Source organism: Cyprinodon tularosa, unplaced genomic scaffold (assembly GCF_016077235.1).
Source record: "Cyprinodon tularosa strain WSP-4 unplaced genomic scaffold, ASM1607723v1 ctg185, whole genome shotgun sequence".
Taxonomy (NCBI): Eukaryota; Metazoa; Chordata; class Actinopteri; order Cyprinodontiformes; family Cyprinodontidae; genus Cyprinodon; species Cyprinodon tularosa.
In genome coordinates this window covers 1,058,366-1,073,496 of record NW_024038643.1, presented here as the reverse complement: position 1 = coordinate 1,073,496, position 15,131 = coordinate 1,058,366, and the positions used below count along the sequence as shown (strand labels likewise).

At 37.1% G+C, this 15,131-nt stretch overlaps 1 protein-coding gene across 4 annotated transcripts in view; it reads left to right on the top strand.

The window, feature by feature from the left end:
- ptprea (protein tyrosine phosphatase receptor type Ea) overlaps positions 1-15,131 on the top strand; it is an 86,235-nt gene that overhangs the window by 55,364 nt on the left and 15,740 nt on the right. Inside the window, exons 3-12 of one of the 4 annotated variants that reach the window (XM_038282548.1) lie at positions 5,825-5,908; positions 7,447-7,543; positions 8,002-8,075; positions 8,967-9,011; positions 12,222-12,358; positions 12,842-12,932; positions 13,764-13,840; positions 14,041-14,077; positions 14,163-14,260; positions 14,596-14,715. In XM_038282548.1, coding sequence (XP_038138476.1) covers positions 5,830-5,908; positions 7,447-7,543; positions 8,002-8,075; positions 8,967-9,011; positions 12,222-12,358; positions 12,842-12,932; positions 13,764-13,840; positions 14,041-14,077; positions 14,163-14,260; positions 14,596-14,715 — 855 coding nt within the window. In that variant the 5' untranslated portion in view covers positions 5,825-5,829. Of the gene's footprint in view, positions 1-5,824; positions 5,909-7,446; positions 7,544-7,695; positions 7,876-8,001; positions 8,076-8,966; positions 9,012-12,221; positions 12,359-12,841; positions 12,933-13,763; positions 13,841-14,040; positions 14,078-14,162; positions 14,261-14,595; positions 14,716-15,131 lie in introns of those variants that run through there. The other 3 variants (XM_038282550.1, XM_038282551.1, XM_038282552.1) reach the window with 3 other exon arrangements.

The window sequence follows — 15,131 nt, the reverse complement described above, 5'->3', positions numbered from 1 at the left end:
ATTTAAAGCAATATCCCAGGCATTGAACATCTCACAAAGCTCTCTTATGAAACTTATTCAGTGTCTTGAATTTTGTCATAAAATAAACTCCAGGATAAGAAAAAATTAATTCCAAGCGAGAAGGTCAGAATCTACAAACAAAACCCGATATAGCTTCTTCTTTTTTTTTCTTTTTTTTTTATTAATTGCTTTTCTGTTAGATTTGATAAAAGCAACCCTTTAGCTCCATTGAACTGGAACAGTACAAAGTAAAAGACTCATTGTGAAAATACACATACTAGACATGTAACGATAAGGATGCTGGGAGCCGATCAATAAAATCAGTATCTGCCGATCACACCATCAAATTCTTCATCTGCTGTCTAATGTACATTGACATTGAATTATTATGTATCAAAATTATAGAAGATGAGAAAATATCATGAATTGACCAATATTGTAGTGAAGGAGGCACATATACTGCTGAATTTATGTAATAGCTGTTTTGGGGAGATTATTTCGGTGTGGTTTTTAAAAAGAAAAATAGCCACTCAGAGGAAAAGTACCTGTTAGCCTCTAAACCAGTTGTATTGACTAAACAATCATTGTTGATGAGAATACAGACATGTTTTTGGTTCATAAAGTGAGATAAATAATAGTCTTTTCTAATTTTACCATTATAGTCAAGCATTTTTGGGTGAACTTAATGAATTCATCAATATTTTTCGAGAGATCCTCTAATAACACAGTTTAACCTCTGAGCAACATGTGTAAGATGATTTTAGCAATAGTTGGCCTTCTGTGTAGTTTATTATAAACTACACAGAAGGCAAACTATTGCTAAAATCATCTTACACATGTTGCTAAGAGGTTAAACTGTCTTATTGCTCTGGGGGCTCTGTATATCTCCCGTCTGCCTCCCTTGGTCGTACCCACCCCTTGCGCTCACAGGCCATTTTTCAGATTCCATAGCTGACAGAGAGTGACTGTGTCCGCAGAAACTTTTCTCAGTGGACCTGACGAAGCAGGGAAGGCTGTGCTTCCTGTCAGATGCAAACACAGACAATTTCCCTGTATTATCTTCTACATGTAACAAGCTTCCATCTGATGCCTTGGCTCCTTAGCTTATTAGTCAAACAAAGTTAGAAAACTGCCAGTGTATCATTATGTTGTTTTTTCTATGCCAGACTAAAAGAATAGGGAAGCATGCAGCAAGCACAATGAGAAGAATGCCTCATCCTCCTAAACAAATGCCTGCCGAGCAAAAACATTTTGATTTACAACTGAAGTCACGCTGAGTGAGATAGTTTTTATTTTCTGTATTCTTTTTAAAGCTTTGAACAGCAAATAGAAATGCGGCAGGCAATTGCTTGACTTTCTCTGCTGTTTTCGTGTGGAATGTTATATGCTCATATCTTTACATGTCCAACATATTTTGTTTACTGTTAGATGTGCAGGTATTCAGGAATGTTAGGGTATAATTAATGGCAACAGAGCTCTGAGTCATGCACTGCAGCGGTTTGCCCTGCAACTAGAGGGTTGGCGGTTTGAACCCCAGCTCTAGCTTTCTCTGTCAGTGTTCTTGGGCAAGATACTTCACCTGCGTTGCCTACTGATGGTAGTTAAAGGAGAAGTTCGGTTTTTAACACTTTTAGCCCATTTTCTGTAGTGTCCAGGATGAAATCGAATGATCGACACCAAAATTTTGACAATTGGTCCTGTCTCTGCTTTTTGGCTCATTTAGAATCCACCCCTGGCTGCTTTAGAATGGCTTCCATAGAGCATGTCCGATAATGTCCTTAAAACAACCTTAAACTTTCTTTTTTTTAAATATGCTACTCACCGGGTCGTCAGCGCTGTTCAGTGACGTTCCAAAAAAAGTTTCGTGAAGAAAAAACGTTCCTGTAGTGTTTTATTTAGCATTTTGTAAATCCCATTGAGTTCTGTTGGAATAGTCAATATTCCCCTGCCACCGGAAACGGAAATGGGGCCTGTTTACACAGTTGTAGTCTTTTCGCTTCACTCTGTGTACTCCGATGTCGAGGTGCTAACGTCTCTGTTAAACACTTTAAAAAACTCTGAAAATGGAATACGAAAGGTGGATTCTTGATTCTCGACGTCGGAGTACACAGAGTGAAGCGAAAAGACTACAACTGTGTAAACAGGCCCCATTTCCGTTTCTGGTGGCAGGGGAATATTGACTATTCCAACAGAACTCAATGGGATTTACAAAATGCTAAATAAAACACTACAGGAACGTTTTTTCTTTACGAAATTTTTTTGGAACGTCATTGAACAGCGCTGACGACCCGGTGAGTTGCATATTTTAAAAAAAGAACGTTTAAGGTTGTTTTAAGGACATTATCGGACATGCTCTATGGAAGCCATTCTAAAGCAGCCAGGGGTGGATTCTAAATGAGCCAAAAAGCAGAGACAGGACCAATTGTCAAAATTTTGGTGTCAATCATTCGATTTCATCCTGGACACTACAGAAAATGGGCTAAAAGTGTTAAAAACCGAACTTCTCCTTTAAGGTGCCTCACTTGTGTCAGCGCCACGGCAGCTCTGGCTTTAACGTAGCTTGTGTGTTGTATAAAGTGCTTTGGATTCCTCTGACTTGAAAGGGCGGTATATAAGTAAAGGCCATATGTTATGACATAAGCAGGTCTTGATGTTGAGGAATGCAGTTTTACAGTGGTGAAATATTGTGTCAGAAAAAGTAAAGAGTTCTTGCACATATAGATCTGTATGGTGGGTTGTTGGGTGGATTGCAGCAGGAGTAGGGCTTGTATCCAGGGACAATGACACTCACCTTCAGATTGTGACTGGGCCTGTTCCTGGTTGCTAGGAGATGAATGGAAGCTACTAGCTTCTGCAGCTTGAATGCAACAAGTCTGTTAGCCCATTTAAAAGAATAGCCCAGCATCACATTCTTTCAGCAGGTAAATGTACTCACAGTTTAGTCTCATTGATCAGTGGGTGTGAAGGCTATGCGCATTGCATAGCAACTATCTACTGTTACATGCTTTACTATGAGCTAAATTGTAAAATTTTACTCTTTAATTATATCATTTGAATTGCACATACACCAAGCTTTTGGATGATATACCTAACACATAAAATGGTGCTGTTCTTTCACCAATGATGCAGTGGTTGGAAAATTGTAGGCCATGGCTATAATTCTTACAGCCATGGCCTACAATTCTAGAAGATTTATCAGCGTTTCACAGAAATAACTCTCTGCTTCACTACCTTCTGTCAAACATACCACCCCGATGAGGAGGAGGGAATATCTAGTGGGCCAAGACAATACTCTCCCCCAGTGCTTGTTGCCAATGTCTTCTGCAGGAAAATAAGGACGCCCCAGAAATTCCCCTCCGAGCTGGCATCTCACATGACCCATTTTCATTATGGCTGGTCTAATGGTTGGTGACTGGCTGCTGAGTGCTGAATGGAGAGAGGACAATGCATAGATGAGCACACACACATTGCAATGATACTGCTAGAGTTGAGCTAAAGCGTGAATAATGGTCAAACCTGAGACTTCTAGCCTATACCGGTTGGCCAAGGCGAGACAGAGTTTGGCTACTTGGAGAGAAAAGGCAGTGTTTGATTGAAAGGATTATAAATGGATGTTATGTCATTATCAGGAAAACTTGGAGGCCCGGCAGCATTATAGTACCATACTAAAAATGTAACATTTAGCCATAGGATAGAGTGATATAAAAGGAAGGAGATAGAGCCACTTAACCACAACTTTAGCCTAAGGGCTCCCTGGAGGCACTCATCTGATTTAGTTATTCTCAGTATCATAATAATAAACAACAATTCAATGAGAATATATAAAACTCAGTGTACAGTAGTTCGTGTTGTGATAAGTCCGCATCAGACACCAAGTCCTGCTCTGAGAATCCACAAACTCAGCTCAATATCTGTGTCCTCATCCAAGCTTGTGACATTTATAGAGAATGCCCTAACTAGGGGGGCTGTTAAAGCACAAGGAGAAGTCCGGAGGGCTTATTCCTTATTAGAATTCCCATATCAGTCTTTTTCATGGAGCGTAGGCTTGACATGTCGGTGTTTATTATGTGCTCTAGGAAATATTATTGACCAGGAACGTCTGCTCCCCCCACATTCCTCAGATGTCCCGTCTGGATGTAATACAGGACACTGCGGAAAAGAGTGGAGCCTTCAACAGTGTCTTCATTGACACTTCACTTGGCTTAGGCTCTTCTTTTCAACTGCAGCTGCAGCGAACCTCTCACACACCTGCAGAGTAGTCAATCTGCCATTTCATTAGGTCTGATTGCAAATCTGTGTGGCAATCTTCTTTCTTACTTGCAGAGTAAAAATGCTTAACAGGACTTAATAGTTAGAATGAAGTTAGCCCACTAATTTGACAGTTTTAGTCTTGAGCTCAGACATTTTTATTAAACCAAGATATATAAGAGCATCCTTCAGATTACAACTGACACGGTACCTTATTTTATTTCCCTCACAGGCATAAAAACACAGTGAGGATGCTGTAAAAAGCAATATATGTTTGTGGATTCTGCATATTTATCCAAGCATCTTATGTAGTGAGGGAAAGGTTTGTCTCCATCTCTTGCTCTATTGTACTAATAGTGACAATGACTGGCTTCCAGCCCATTTTGAAGTCAGACATCATTTTCTGGTTGAGGATCATGATCTGGGAGTAAAATGATCTCAATCTAAAACAATATTATCTGAAGTTAATCAGTTTAACTTTTTTGCAACACTGTAGAAGCAGCTTTACCTTTGGTTACAAAAGGACAGGATCACCCCCACTAAAATACACTGAGGGAAATTATCTTATGCATTATCCAGAACCATAAATAACCAAATTTCCAACAGCTTAATCTGGGTGATGATTTTATTTAATGTTGTAATAACTTTAACTGTGTTTGGCAATCAGATGGAGCCTCCTTTCAATCTCTGCAGAATGCTTTCTCTGGAAGGCTGTGAAGTGTAATGTTCAAGCAAAATACGCTTTCAAGTACCTGGATAGGTCTGCCATTCTTTAGACAAGGTGGACATGACTGGTCAGAAAAACACAACTGCTGTAACCTTCTGTTCATACACTTTCAACACCCCCTGCTATACTGCTTTACTTTTTGCAATTTGCCCGCTTTAGTTGTTTATTTCTGGTGTACAGTGTTCCTACACCTACACAGGCAGTGTCCTGGAAACCCCTTGTTCCGCGTCTTGGCCTTGTTACAGAAATAGCTGGAGGAAAACAGCTGGTATCAGCTACATCAGTGGAATTTAGTGGAAGTGGAAGTTCTCTTTCCTGAGTTTGATAAAAGATTCAAGCAAATGCTTTTTCGGTAGACGTGAGTTTTATAATAAATTCTTTAAACTGTAAACTCGACACTAAACTGCTGGTGATTTTCTTTGAGATGCTTTTCAGATTTAATATTTAAAAGTTTTTTGTTTTTTTTCTGCCCCTCCCAGATGTCATAATATTTTTCTCAATGGGCTAGAAGAGACAGCACATTGTTGTCATAAATTGTTAAAGTATTCTGCCATCTTGTGGACACGTGCGGTGTTACAGCTGTTTTTTTTTTTTTTTTTTCATCTTCCCTGACAGAGCTAATGAATGACCAGGATATGAGTGTGTTGTTCCATTGTGGTCCTCGTGAACTTTGCACCGATGAGCACATTCCTGAAAGCAGTCACAAATAAAGAAATATGCCTCAGATTGGTCTAAAGCTTTTGTTTCCCATGAATAGAACACTATACGACAGTCATGTTCTCATGAATCTTGATCGCAGACATGTCTGGCACTAAATTTAATATCCGTCTTCATTGTGTTTCATTGTAGGCACAATGGTCCCCCTTCTGTTTTTGGTGGCAACCACAACAATACCCAATACCAATAACACTGCCAATGACACCAACTCTAAAGGTAAGAATGATTGCAAGGGCCCCTCCGCTTTAACATGCAAGAATGTGCATGAAGATATAAAATCCCATCAGTGCTCGCTGCAGTCATCACTTTTGTCTGCGATAGTATTATTACCTATTTTCCGCTGTGAATGCATCTTCTTGATAACAGTCTTCAGCTTTGTATTTACCAGATCACAATTAAGCATGCAGCACCACACAGTAATTTAAAGATTATTGTGAATTTCTATAAGAGAAAGGATAGCTGACAGGTGATACTGTCTTTGCTCTGAGAGCCTCTAATTTTCTGACCAAGCTGATGAATATTATTGTTGACAAAATACTGACCAGAACTGTTATTAAACTGGCTCTGTGGCCTCAAAACTACACAGAGGCTACTTTGCTGTTCCAAGTATTTATTATATGAAGTCATGCAATGCATATTTGGACAGGTGAGTCTCACTAAATGAGATGGAAAAAAAGATCATTTTTTATCTCAGTAAATGAGATGAAACTGAGATCAAAAATGTATATTATGTTGGAAAAAGTTGGAATTTTGCATTTAACTTCATTAGCTAGAGGGGAATTTTGCAAATGTTTGTCAATTTTTATGATTGGCGTACAACAAAAGAAAACCCAAGATTTAGCTTCTTAGATGTCAGTAATGCATGAAACTTATAAAAGAATAAAAAAGTTATATATATATATATATATATATATATATATATATAACAGATATTTCATATTATTCATATTTTTACCTTCACAAATGTGGAGAAGACAATCGCAGAAACCCTCCACAATCATGTAAGTGTCAAAAGTTTAAGATTGCTATGTGCTCCCTAAATACAACGTGCCAGCAACAGGAATAATCTCAGCCTTGAGAAGTATGTGTAACAACGTCCACTTAAAAAATGTTGGGGGAGAATTACAGCGTTGAACGCATCTTGAATCGTTGGGTTAAGAACCGACACAAAGATTATTCAGAACAACGGCTGGAACTGCATTACTGTACTTTTTTCAGGCCACTCCTGAACCCCAGATGTGAAGAAAAAAAATCTCATCTGTGCTAAGATATAAAAGGATTGAACCTTAAAAAGAAATGTTGCCCTTTATTAAAAAAAAAAACAAGTTACAGAGTCTGGAGAAAGAATAGAGTCAATGTCGCTCAAGTTCAAGAGGGAAATTTCCCAAATGGTCTTTTGGATACCCGTTTCATCCGCTGGTGTTGGTCCTTTGTGTTACAACAAATTCATTCAGAGCAGCATCTTCAGCTTTCCCTCTGCTGACATGCTCTTTGTAAATACTACCTGTAGTTTTCAGCATTGTATTTTGCATCTTTTGAACAAATATAAAGTTCAAAATGTATAATTACCGGCCCCATCCCAACCCTGATGGACTAAGCAGGAGAGGATGGATGGAGAATTCTGTGTTTGATTAATCTATCTAATTAATAAGTTAAACTTTAATATTTGATTTGAGATGCACCTTTATTGTTTGTGCCTTCTCCGTGTTTTTGTTGGTATTGCTTGTTAACCTCTTCTCCTCCCCCCATCTTAGGAGGAGATGAATCGCCCAGCCACCAGATCCTTTCCATTGTGCTGATTGTGTTCTTGCTGGTGCTCATCTTTACGCTGTTGGCCTGGTACATTCGCAGGTAAAAAAAAAAAAAAAATGAAGAAAAAGAAAACCTTTCCAACCCTTAGCATGGCTCGCCTTTCCTCCTTCCCCTGGCGTAGAGCCCGGCACAGGAGCGGAGCTTGGGGTGACGAACACTTCCTTCTTTTTAGTCACTGAGGCGGAGCCCGGTCAGGAAGTAGACTCCCTCGCATGTTTAGTCAGAGCAGAGCAGAGCAGATCAGGCTGTGACAGAGGAGCTCTACAGGCAGCTTTAGACTGAAGAACAAATTCTTTACCACATTTTAACATCAACACTGCCTCTTCAAGACGCCAGCTAATGAGAAAAAATAGCTTCTCAAGCTTCAGATGGTAGGAAAAATTGTTTAAATGTGTGGAATATTGCTTTTTGGTTAAAGAAAAATTTAATTGAGTCATTCAGTATTTAATGTTGTTTTTGTCAGTGTGTCAATTTGCTTTGTATTTGTTTTCCTTTAGGTTAAAAAACCAGAAAAAAGCAGTCGTCACCGCCGTTGACAAGAAGATACCGAATGGCATCTTGGAAGAACAAGGTACTGAGCTGAAACTACACACAGTTAGAGGTGGCAAGGCAGAATTTAGGCAACTTGACAAGATGGCTATAAGAAGCAAATATAAAGATATTTATACTATTAGATATTTTGACTTTGGAAAAAGACACTCAGACAGTAGAACCTATTCAGGTTCTAAATCTCTAAGTGCATGCATGGAGACCCACAAGTAGTTGTGGTTGCTTCAAACTTCCTGTGGTTTACATTGAGAGTGAAAGAAAGCTACCTTCATCAACATTTACAGCTTCTTTGAGGCTGCTTGTGAAGTAAGATCAGAATTAACTTTATTAGCTAAGTTTGTATGTGTAAAAACAAGGAATTTGACTTCAGTCATTCATTCCTTGTTTTTTTTTTTATTAACTGTTTTAAAGGCCAATCACTGACTGTTGAGAGAATGCTTAAAGAGATTAAAAAGACACAATAAAAAGCAAGGATGAAAGCAGAATGTGTGAGCGTGCATGCACAACTCACTAGATGCAAATATGAGAACTGCTTTTGCAGCATCCTTTCAGCTCTATTATTCTAAAACAGGGTTGTTTTATGTGGATTGTGAAAAAAGCCATCGGATCTAGCAGGAAATGGTTCATGATCAGGATTTGCGAATGTTCTTCAGGAAGTATTTTCTTATCTAACTATGGAAAGAGCAGAGCGGGTTGTGCTCAGGTTAGAAGCTGAAGGACCTCAGGAAAGCCTCCGATTGGGTGCTGGTTGGAGTTAGAACACATCTAAACAGTTTGATCATTTTAATAGTTTACCATGTATTTGATTCCTAAAGCTGAGGGTGGAAGCATGGTGTTAGGAATACACAATTAATCAAAACACTGCGTATCTGTCCATGTTTGTGTGATATGATTTGGTTTTGTTGTGTTTTAGAGATTGGATACAGTTCTGAGTCGCTGTACACCGTTGTACCTCCAGGTCAGGTATAAAGGGTGGCAGTGAAACAAGCAGCTGCATGCTACAGTACTAACACTAATGCTCTCTGGGTGCTTTTTTCAGCCTTTGTTTTCTCAAAGCTATAACCAAATGCTAGGAGAGGGATCATTTTGTTTCAACACCTGTTGATCTGGGAAATTGACAGAGATGTAGACATTGTATAAAATGTGAATGACTTTTATAGCTGTTGAGTAAATTGGTTCAGAAAGCTGATTTTATCATTCAGTGATTCCCCACCACATGTGATTATGTAAGCTCAGGAAAACATCCAAACACTGTTGGAAATATGCTAATGAAAACGGCTAATTCAGTGGCCTTAGATATTCTAAAACAAAAAACACCACTTCAAATGTTATTAAAGGTGATTGTGATCAAAACTTTATTTATGTTGGTAATTCGATTCAAAATAGAAGATGAAATACAGAATCACAATACACAGCATTTTTAAAATGTATATTTCATTTAATATTGAAAATTTTGGCTTCCAGCTTATTAAAACTTACATTATATTTTACAAGGCAATGTGAATGATTTAAAAGATTAATAGATTAAATTAATTTCAATGTATAAATACTTTACTACAGCTCAGTTAAATCAGATTTTTAAGTGGTAAGTCACTAGCACCTTCCACAAGAAGGATGAGCCAAAAAATCCCACTGCTAAGCGAGCTGATCAGGGTGTTCTATCCAGACATGGTGATGGAAAGTTTGGTGCATTTGCATGAGGAGAAATAGGCTTGTGCATAGTCTGCACGCATATAATAGTCGTTCCCTCTTGGGAGTGGGTGCAGGGTTGTGCATGAGCATTTTTTTTTAAGTGGAGAGGGCGGGTCTTTTAAAAAATGTGCAAAAATCCTCCATTATACAGTAACTTTTAGGAAACTGAGAGGCAAATTTATGTAAGATTCACATGGGGTTACCGTTTTAATTGAATTACTGTCATTTATTAACTTTCATTTGAGAAGTTTTTGATGAAACAAAGATCAGTGCCTTTGAGCACCACATTCTTCTAGCCTTGTCAGCCCTTCATGAGTGCCCTCCATTTAACCTAAATATATTCTGTTTGGCACTACATATAATACATGCTTGGACCACATTGTTCACATTGAGTTGTCTGAAAGATGTGGAAATTACTTCTAGCATTTAAAGCATACACATATACATGAAAATGTTGAAAGATAGCTGTTAGCTCACTATAAAAAGATTAATTCTTTGCAAGAACTATATAATAAAGCAGAAGCTTTAGATTAAACTGTCAAATAAGGATAGAAAAAACTGGGCATATTATTTCAGAATAGTATGACACGCAGCTGTTCACATTGGCTGTGGCCCATCCAGCTTGTAATTAAGAGATTGGAGAACAACATAGAGAGATGGCATGTGATGTCATGACATATTTCTGAAACATGCTGATGAAGATTCTCAGTCATCCAGGTCATAGTCATTCAGTAAAAGTAAAAAAAAATCCACTGGACTTGGTTTCCAAGATTTGAAGACGTTTCGCCACCTCTCCAGGAAGCTTTCTCAATTCAAATGTCTGGATCCGCAGTGAGTTTGAGTCTATATATAGACAAGGCCTTGTATTGCTTGGGAACATGCAAATGGAAACCGATGAATGGGTCGTTTGGTTCCATTGTTAGCCTGTAATATCTGAAACCTGTCTATGATTCTGAAGGTCGGTCGGTAAAGGGGGGGATTGTCGTTAAAGGGGGGGATTGTCTCCTGTAATACCTGAAACCTGTCTATGATTGTTAAGGTTCGGTCGTAAAGGAGGTATTGTTCACTGGCTGAAGCAGGTAGGTGCTTTGAATTGAGAAAGCTTTCTGGAGAGGTAGCGAAACGTCTTCAAATCTTGGAAACCAAGTCCAGTGGATTTTTTTTTACTTTTACGGAATATTTCTGAAACATACCTTTACTTCTGTTAGGTATCACAGTTTTTTTAGCTCTTTTTATATAAAATGATGATTGAAATGATTTAGGAATAAGGAAGAAATTAGTGTTTGGGGTGGAGGAGAAAAAAAATGTGCTGATGATCTAATGAAGCATAGGGATTGTACTATTGCCTTTATATGACATTCTGTCCATTACTGTTTCAATGTCACCCATGTTGTAGGAAATAATGTGTATACCTTTGTATTTATGAGATATTAATTTGATTTCACACAAGATGAGAAAATCAATAACACCATGTTAGAATCTGTCCAGAAATGTTCTTTCAACAGTTTTGAAGTTTCAAGTTTTGGATAAAGTCTTAAATAGGATTAAACTGTTAAAAGAAAACCAGAAGCAATATGACAGTCCAGAGCCCTAATCAATAGTTTTTGTTATAATACAACACTGTGTAACTTTTGATCAAAGTATAGAATAATTTGCGGTATTTTAAATGATATTTTAGGCATTTATATAGCATTTGGCGAGTATTCTCTGTGTTGCTATTCTTTAAAAAAATACTTGCCGATGTAACTTGAGTGTATCGGATCTGTTGTTTGAGATCGAGCAGCGATTTATGGCAGTCTGAGCTACCAACCCTAAAAAGTTATAAGGCAAAAAATCAGATATGATCTATTTTTGATTCTCTGACATAGGATTTATTTAGAGAGGTGAAGGTTTTTCTCTTTAAAAGAAATACCATGACTTCTCAACACGCTGGTCCAAACTGGAAAGCTTTCAGACTCCAAAACACAGACAGATTGTTTAATTTTGAGACAATGCAGAGTTACCAATCTGATCTTATGGGCAGCTAAAGCTGGAAATGTTTAGGTCTAGATCTTTAAAATAAAAGGCTAAAGAACTATGCTAACAGTGCGGTCAAACTGTGGCCAGCTTTAATGTAAATGACTCAAGACCTCAGTTCAAAAGTAAAAAAATAACTGCAAAATAATACTTTCATAATTACTTTTATATTTTTGAACTCAGGTTTCTTGAAACAAAAGCTAAAAGAACCAAATTTGTACAAATTTTGGAAGGTATTAAATGATGTTTTACACACAGGTTGGGAACCACTGATCTATTTCAACCCAATCATTAAGACTATATTGGTTATTTAACACATCTAAACATATCGTTGATTGTTATTTCTGTTCACTTGAGATGATTAGATTTATTATGCCATTAACATATTACAGTATGAAATCATTTAAAAGAAGAAACCAATCAGGAAAGATGGGACTGACTGTGGTTTTCCTCCCCACAGAGCAACAAACGGTGGTCCTCCTGCCCCAATCCCCCTCAGCATCGAAGACTTATCTACCCATCCCAGTGGACCACCTGGAGGAGGAGTACCGGCTGCGTTCAGCTGATGATGGCAAGCTTTTCAGAGAGGAGTATAATGTAAGCTTTTCACAAGTTAAATAAATAACCAAACAGTATTTTATCTTTCATTCAAAGCAGGTAGATTGAACTTTTACTTTTAAGAAAATCAACGTATATCCCTAGCTTCCTTGGCTATAAAAGCTGGGTTAAAAGTGTTTCACAGTTTAAAAGATTTGTATTTTGATGTAGGAAATTAAAAGGAGCACTATGTGTCAGGTTCTCCATGACACATACGTATCTCATACTCACCCACACCAGCCAAAAAGTACCCCTTTGGCTATTTCTGGCTATTTTTGAGGATCTGAGTCAAAGTAAAGCATTACACTAAGCTCATACAAAGCCAATGCATTGTATTTTTTTTTCTTTTAGACAGTTATATCAGACAGAGGAAGTTGAAGTTCTTCGGTAGTGTAGCAGAGGAAGTGCACTCGGCAGCATAGCTACTGGCAGACTATTGCTGATGAGGTGTGGCTTTATATAATCTGTAATTCTGCTTTACAGTCCCTGATAGGCGGCAATGCACAGGGGACGTATGAAGAAGCCAACAAGGATGAGAACAAGGAGAAGAACCGATACCCCAACATCCTTCCATGTGAGCTTACTTTCTGTTCTGCAGCTGCGAACTCTGCTTCCTGTTTTCACATACACAAGCAAACACCGCTGTTTCTTTGACACTTTTTTTTTTTTTAATTCTCACAGATAGAGTAGAGCTTTCATACTTGTTGCACATCAACTTGCAATGACAAATCAATATTCTAATAGTTTCCTCTCTGGCCTTCCTTTTTATACCTGGAGCCTGTGTTTTTAAATGATTTATCAAGGCCTTAACAATTGTTGCTAAAATTGGGTGTTCTAAGTGTATGGTGCTGAAAATCACATGCAGTTTAAACGAGGTTAATACCAATAGATATTTTATAGAAAACCAATTCTTTGGAAAATAATCTTTGTACATCTCTAAAGCCATTTTTTACATACTACAAGCAGCTGTTTCAGAAAACCCCTCAACCATAATCTAATAAATTGTTAGGCAAGCCCCTGATCACAGCTTTGTGTCATCTATCATTAGCTGGAAATAAAAAATTAAATACAATTTGTTTAAAAGTGCCAAATCACAACAAATGTAATCTCAAGGCACTACAAAGACAATTCAACCAGATCATACAGTCAAAATGACTCAAAGTGTTCTATCTAAAACCAGTTGATTGCATCGACTCAATGACTCAAAGGCAATCCCTCACACCAAGCATGCTTGCAGTGACAGTGGAGAGGAAAAACTCCCTTTTAACAGTAAAAATATGCAGATATCTCCCTAAAGCCTTAATTACTACCTTAATGTTTGCTAATACTGTATAATTAATCATTTGTTTTCCATGAACTATGTGTCCTGATAGAACAATTTTCCAATTGTTTTTCTCATTTAAAGATGACCATGCCAGAGTGGTGCTGACTCAGTTGGATGGGAATCCTTGTTCAGACTACATTAATGCCTCTTATGTTGATGTAAGCTGGTCTCTTTTACAAGATTTGAAACATGTATTTATAAAATGAAAACATTGGTCAAAAATATTAAGATCATTTCTTTTTCAAGTTTTATAAAACAATGTAATTTATGCAGTACTTTTTTGGGGATGTGTACTTAAAATAATAGCTTATTTTATCATTTAAAACATATATATATATATATATTTTTTTATTATCAGGGTTACACAGAAAAGAACAAATTCATTGCTGCACAAGGTAAGGGGATTTATAAATAGAACTATTCTCAAGTCTTAATTTAAAAAATTTTTTTTACATAAAACTTGAATGTTTTATCTCTCAGGTCCAAAAGAAGAGACAGCAGCAGATTTTTGGAGGATGATATGGGAGCAGAAAGTAGCAACGGTTGTCATGCTGACAAATTTAAAAGAGAGAAAAGAGGTATGCAATTCTTCTGTTTTGTTAATATATCCTGTATTTTTAGAGCTTACTACAGATTTAATGCAATGAAAAGAAGAATGGTAAAAAAAAATGATCAAAAATCAATATTGTTTAAATCAATTACTATTTAATGTTTGATAAGCTTTTAAAAGTTAGTGCTGTAATCGTCCACTTTTGTTGGTTATTGACTATTTCAAGCATTCTCCCCTTATGAGATCTGAAGTGATTTGCTCTGATATAACAATATGGGATGATGTCTTTTATAAAGCAAATACTTTGCACTGGTTTAATATGAAAGTACATAACATTCAGTTTCTCATTGCTTACTCCTGCAGGATAAGTGTTACCAGTACTGGCCAGACCAGGGCTGCTGGACTTATGGGAACGTGAGGGTAGCAGTGGAGGACTTCACAGTGCTAGTAGACTATACGATACGCAAGTTTTGTGTGCAGCATGTAAGTTTAAACCACTTTCTCTATAGTTTATTTGGAAAGTTTTTTTTATTTTGCTCTAATGGCATACATTTATTTTTGTCATTTAACTTTTATGGACTTTTTTCAGGTTAATATTGAAAGCAAAAACACAAACAGAAAGAAAACAAAGAAACTAAACAAAAATATTTCACAATATATTGGTATCAGTAGATAACCAACAAACACAAAATCTTGTGACAAAATCGTATCCCTTTCTAGCAAATCTAATTTCATGTTTATGTAGTTAAGCCATCATAATTCAAAATATGCAATCTCAATCATTTATTTTATCACTTCTTGATCCACTGAGCTTTCCTAAAATTTCAATTTTGGAAGTATAATCCTTGTGGCAAAAATTAAAACCAGTTAAAACTAAAGCAAAATTCTGTTTTGAACTA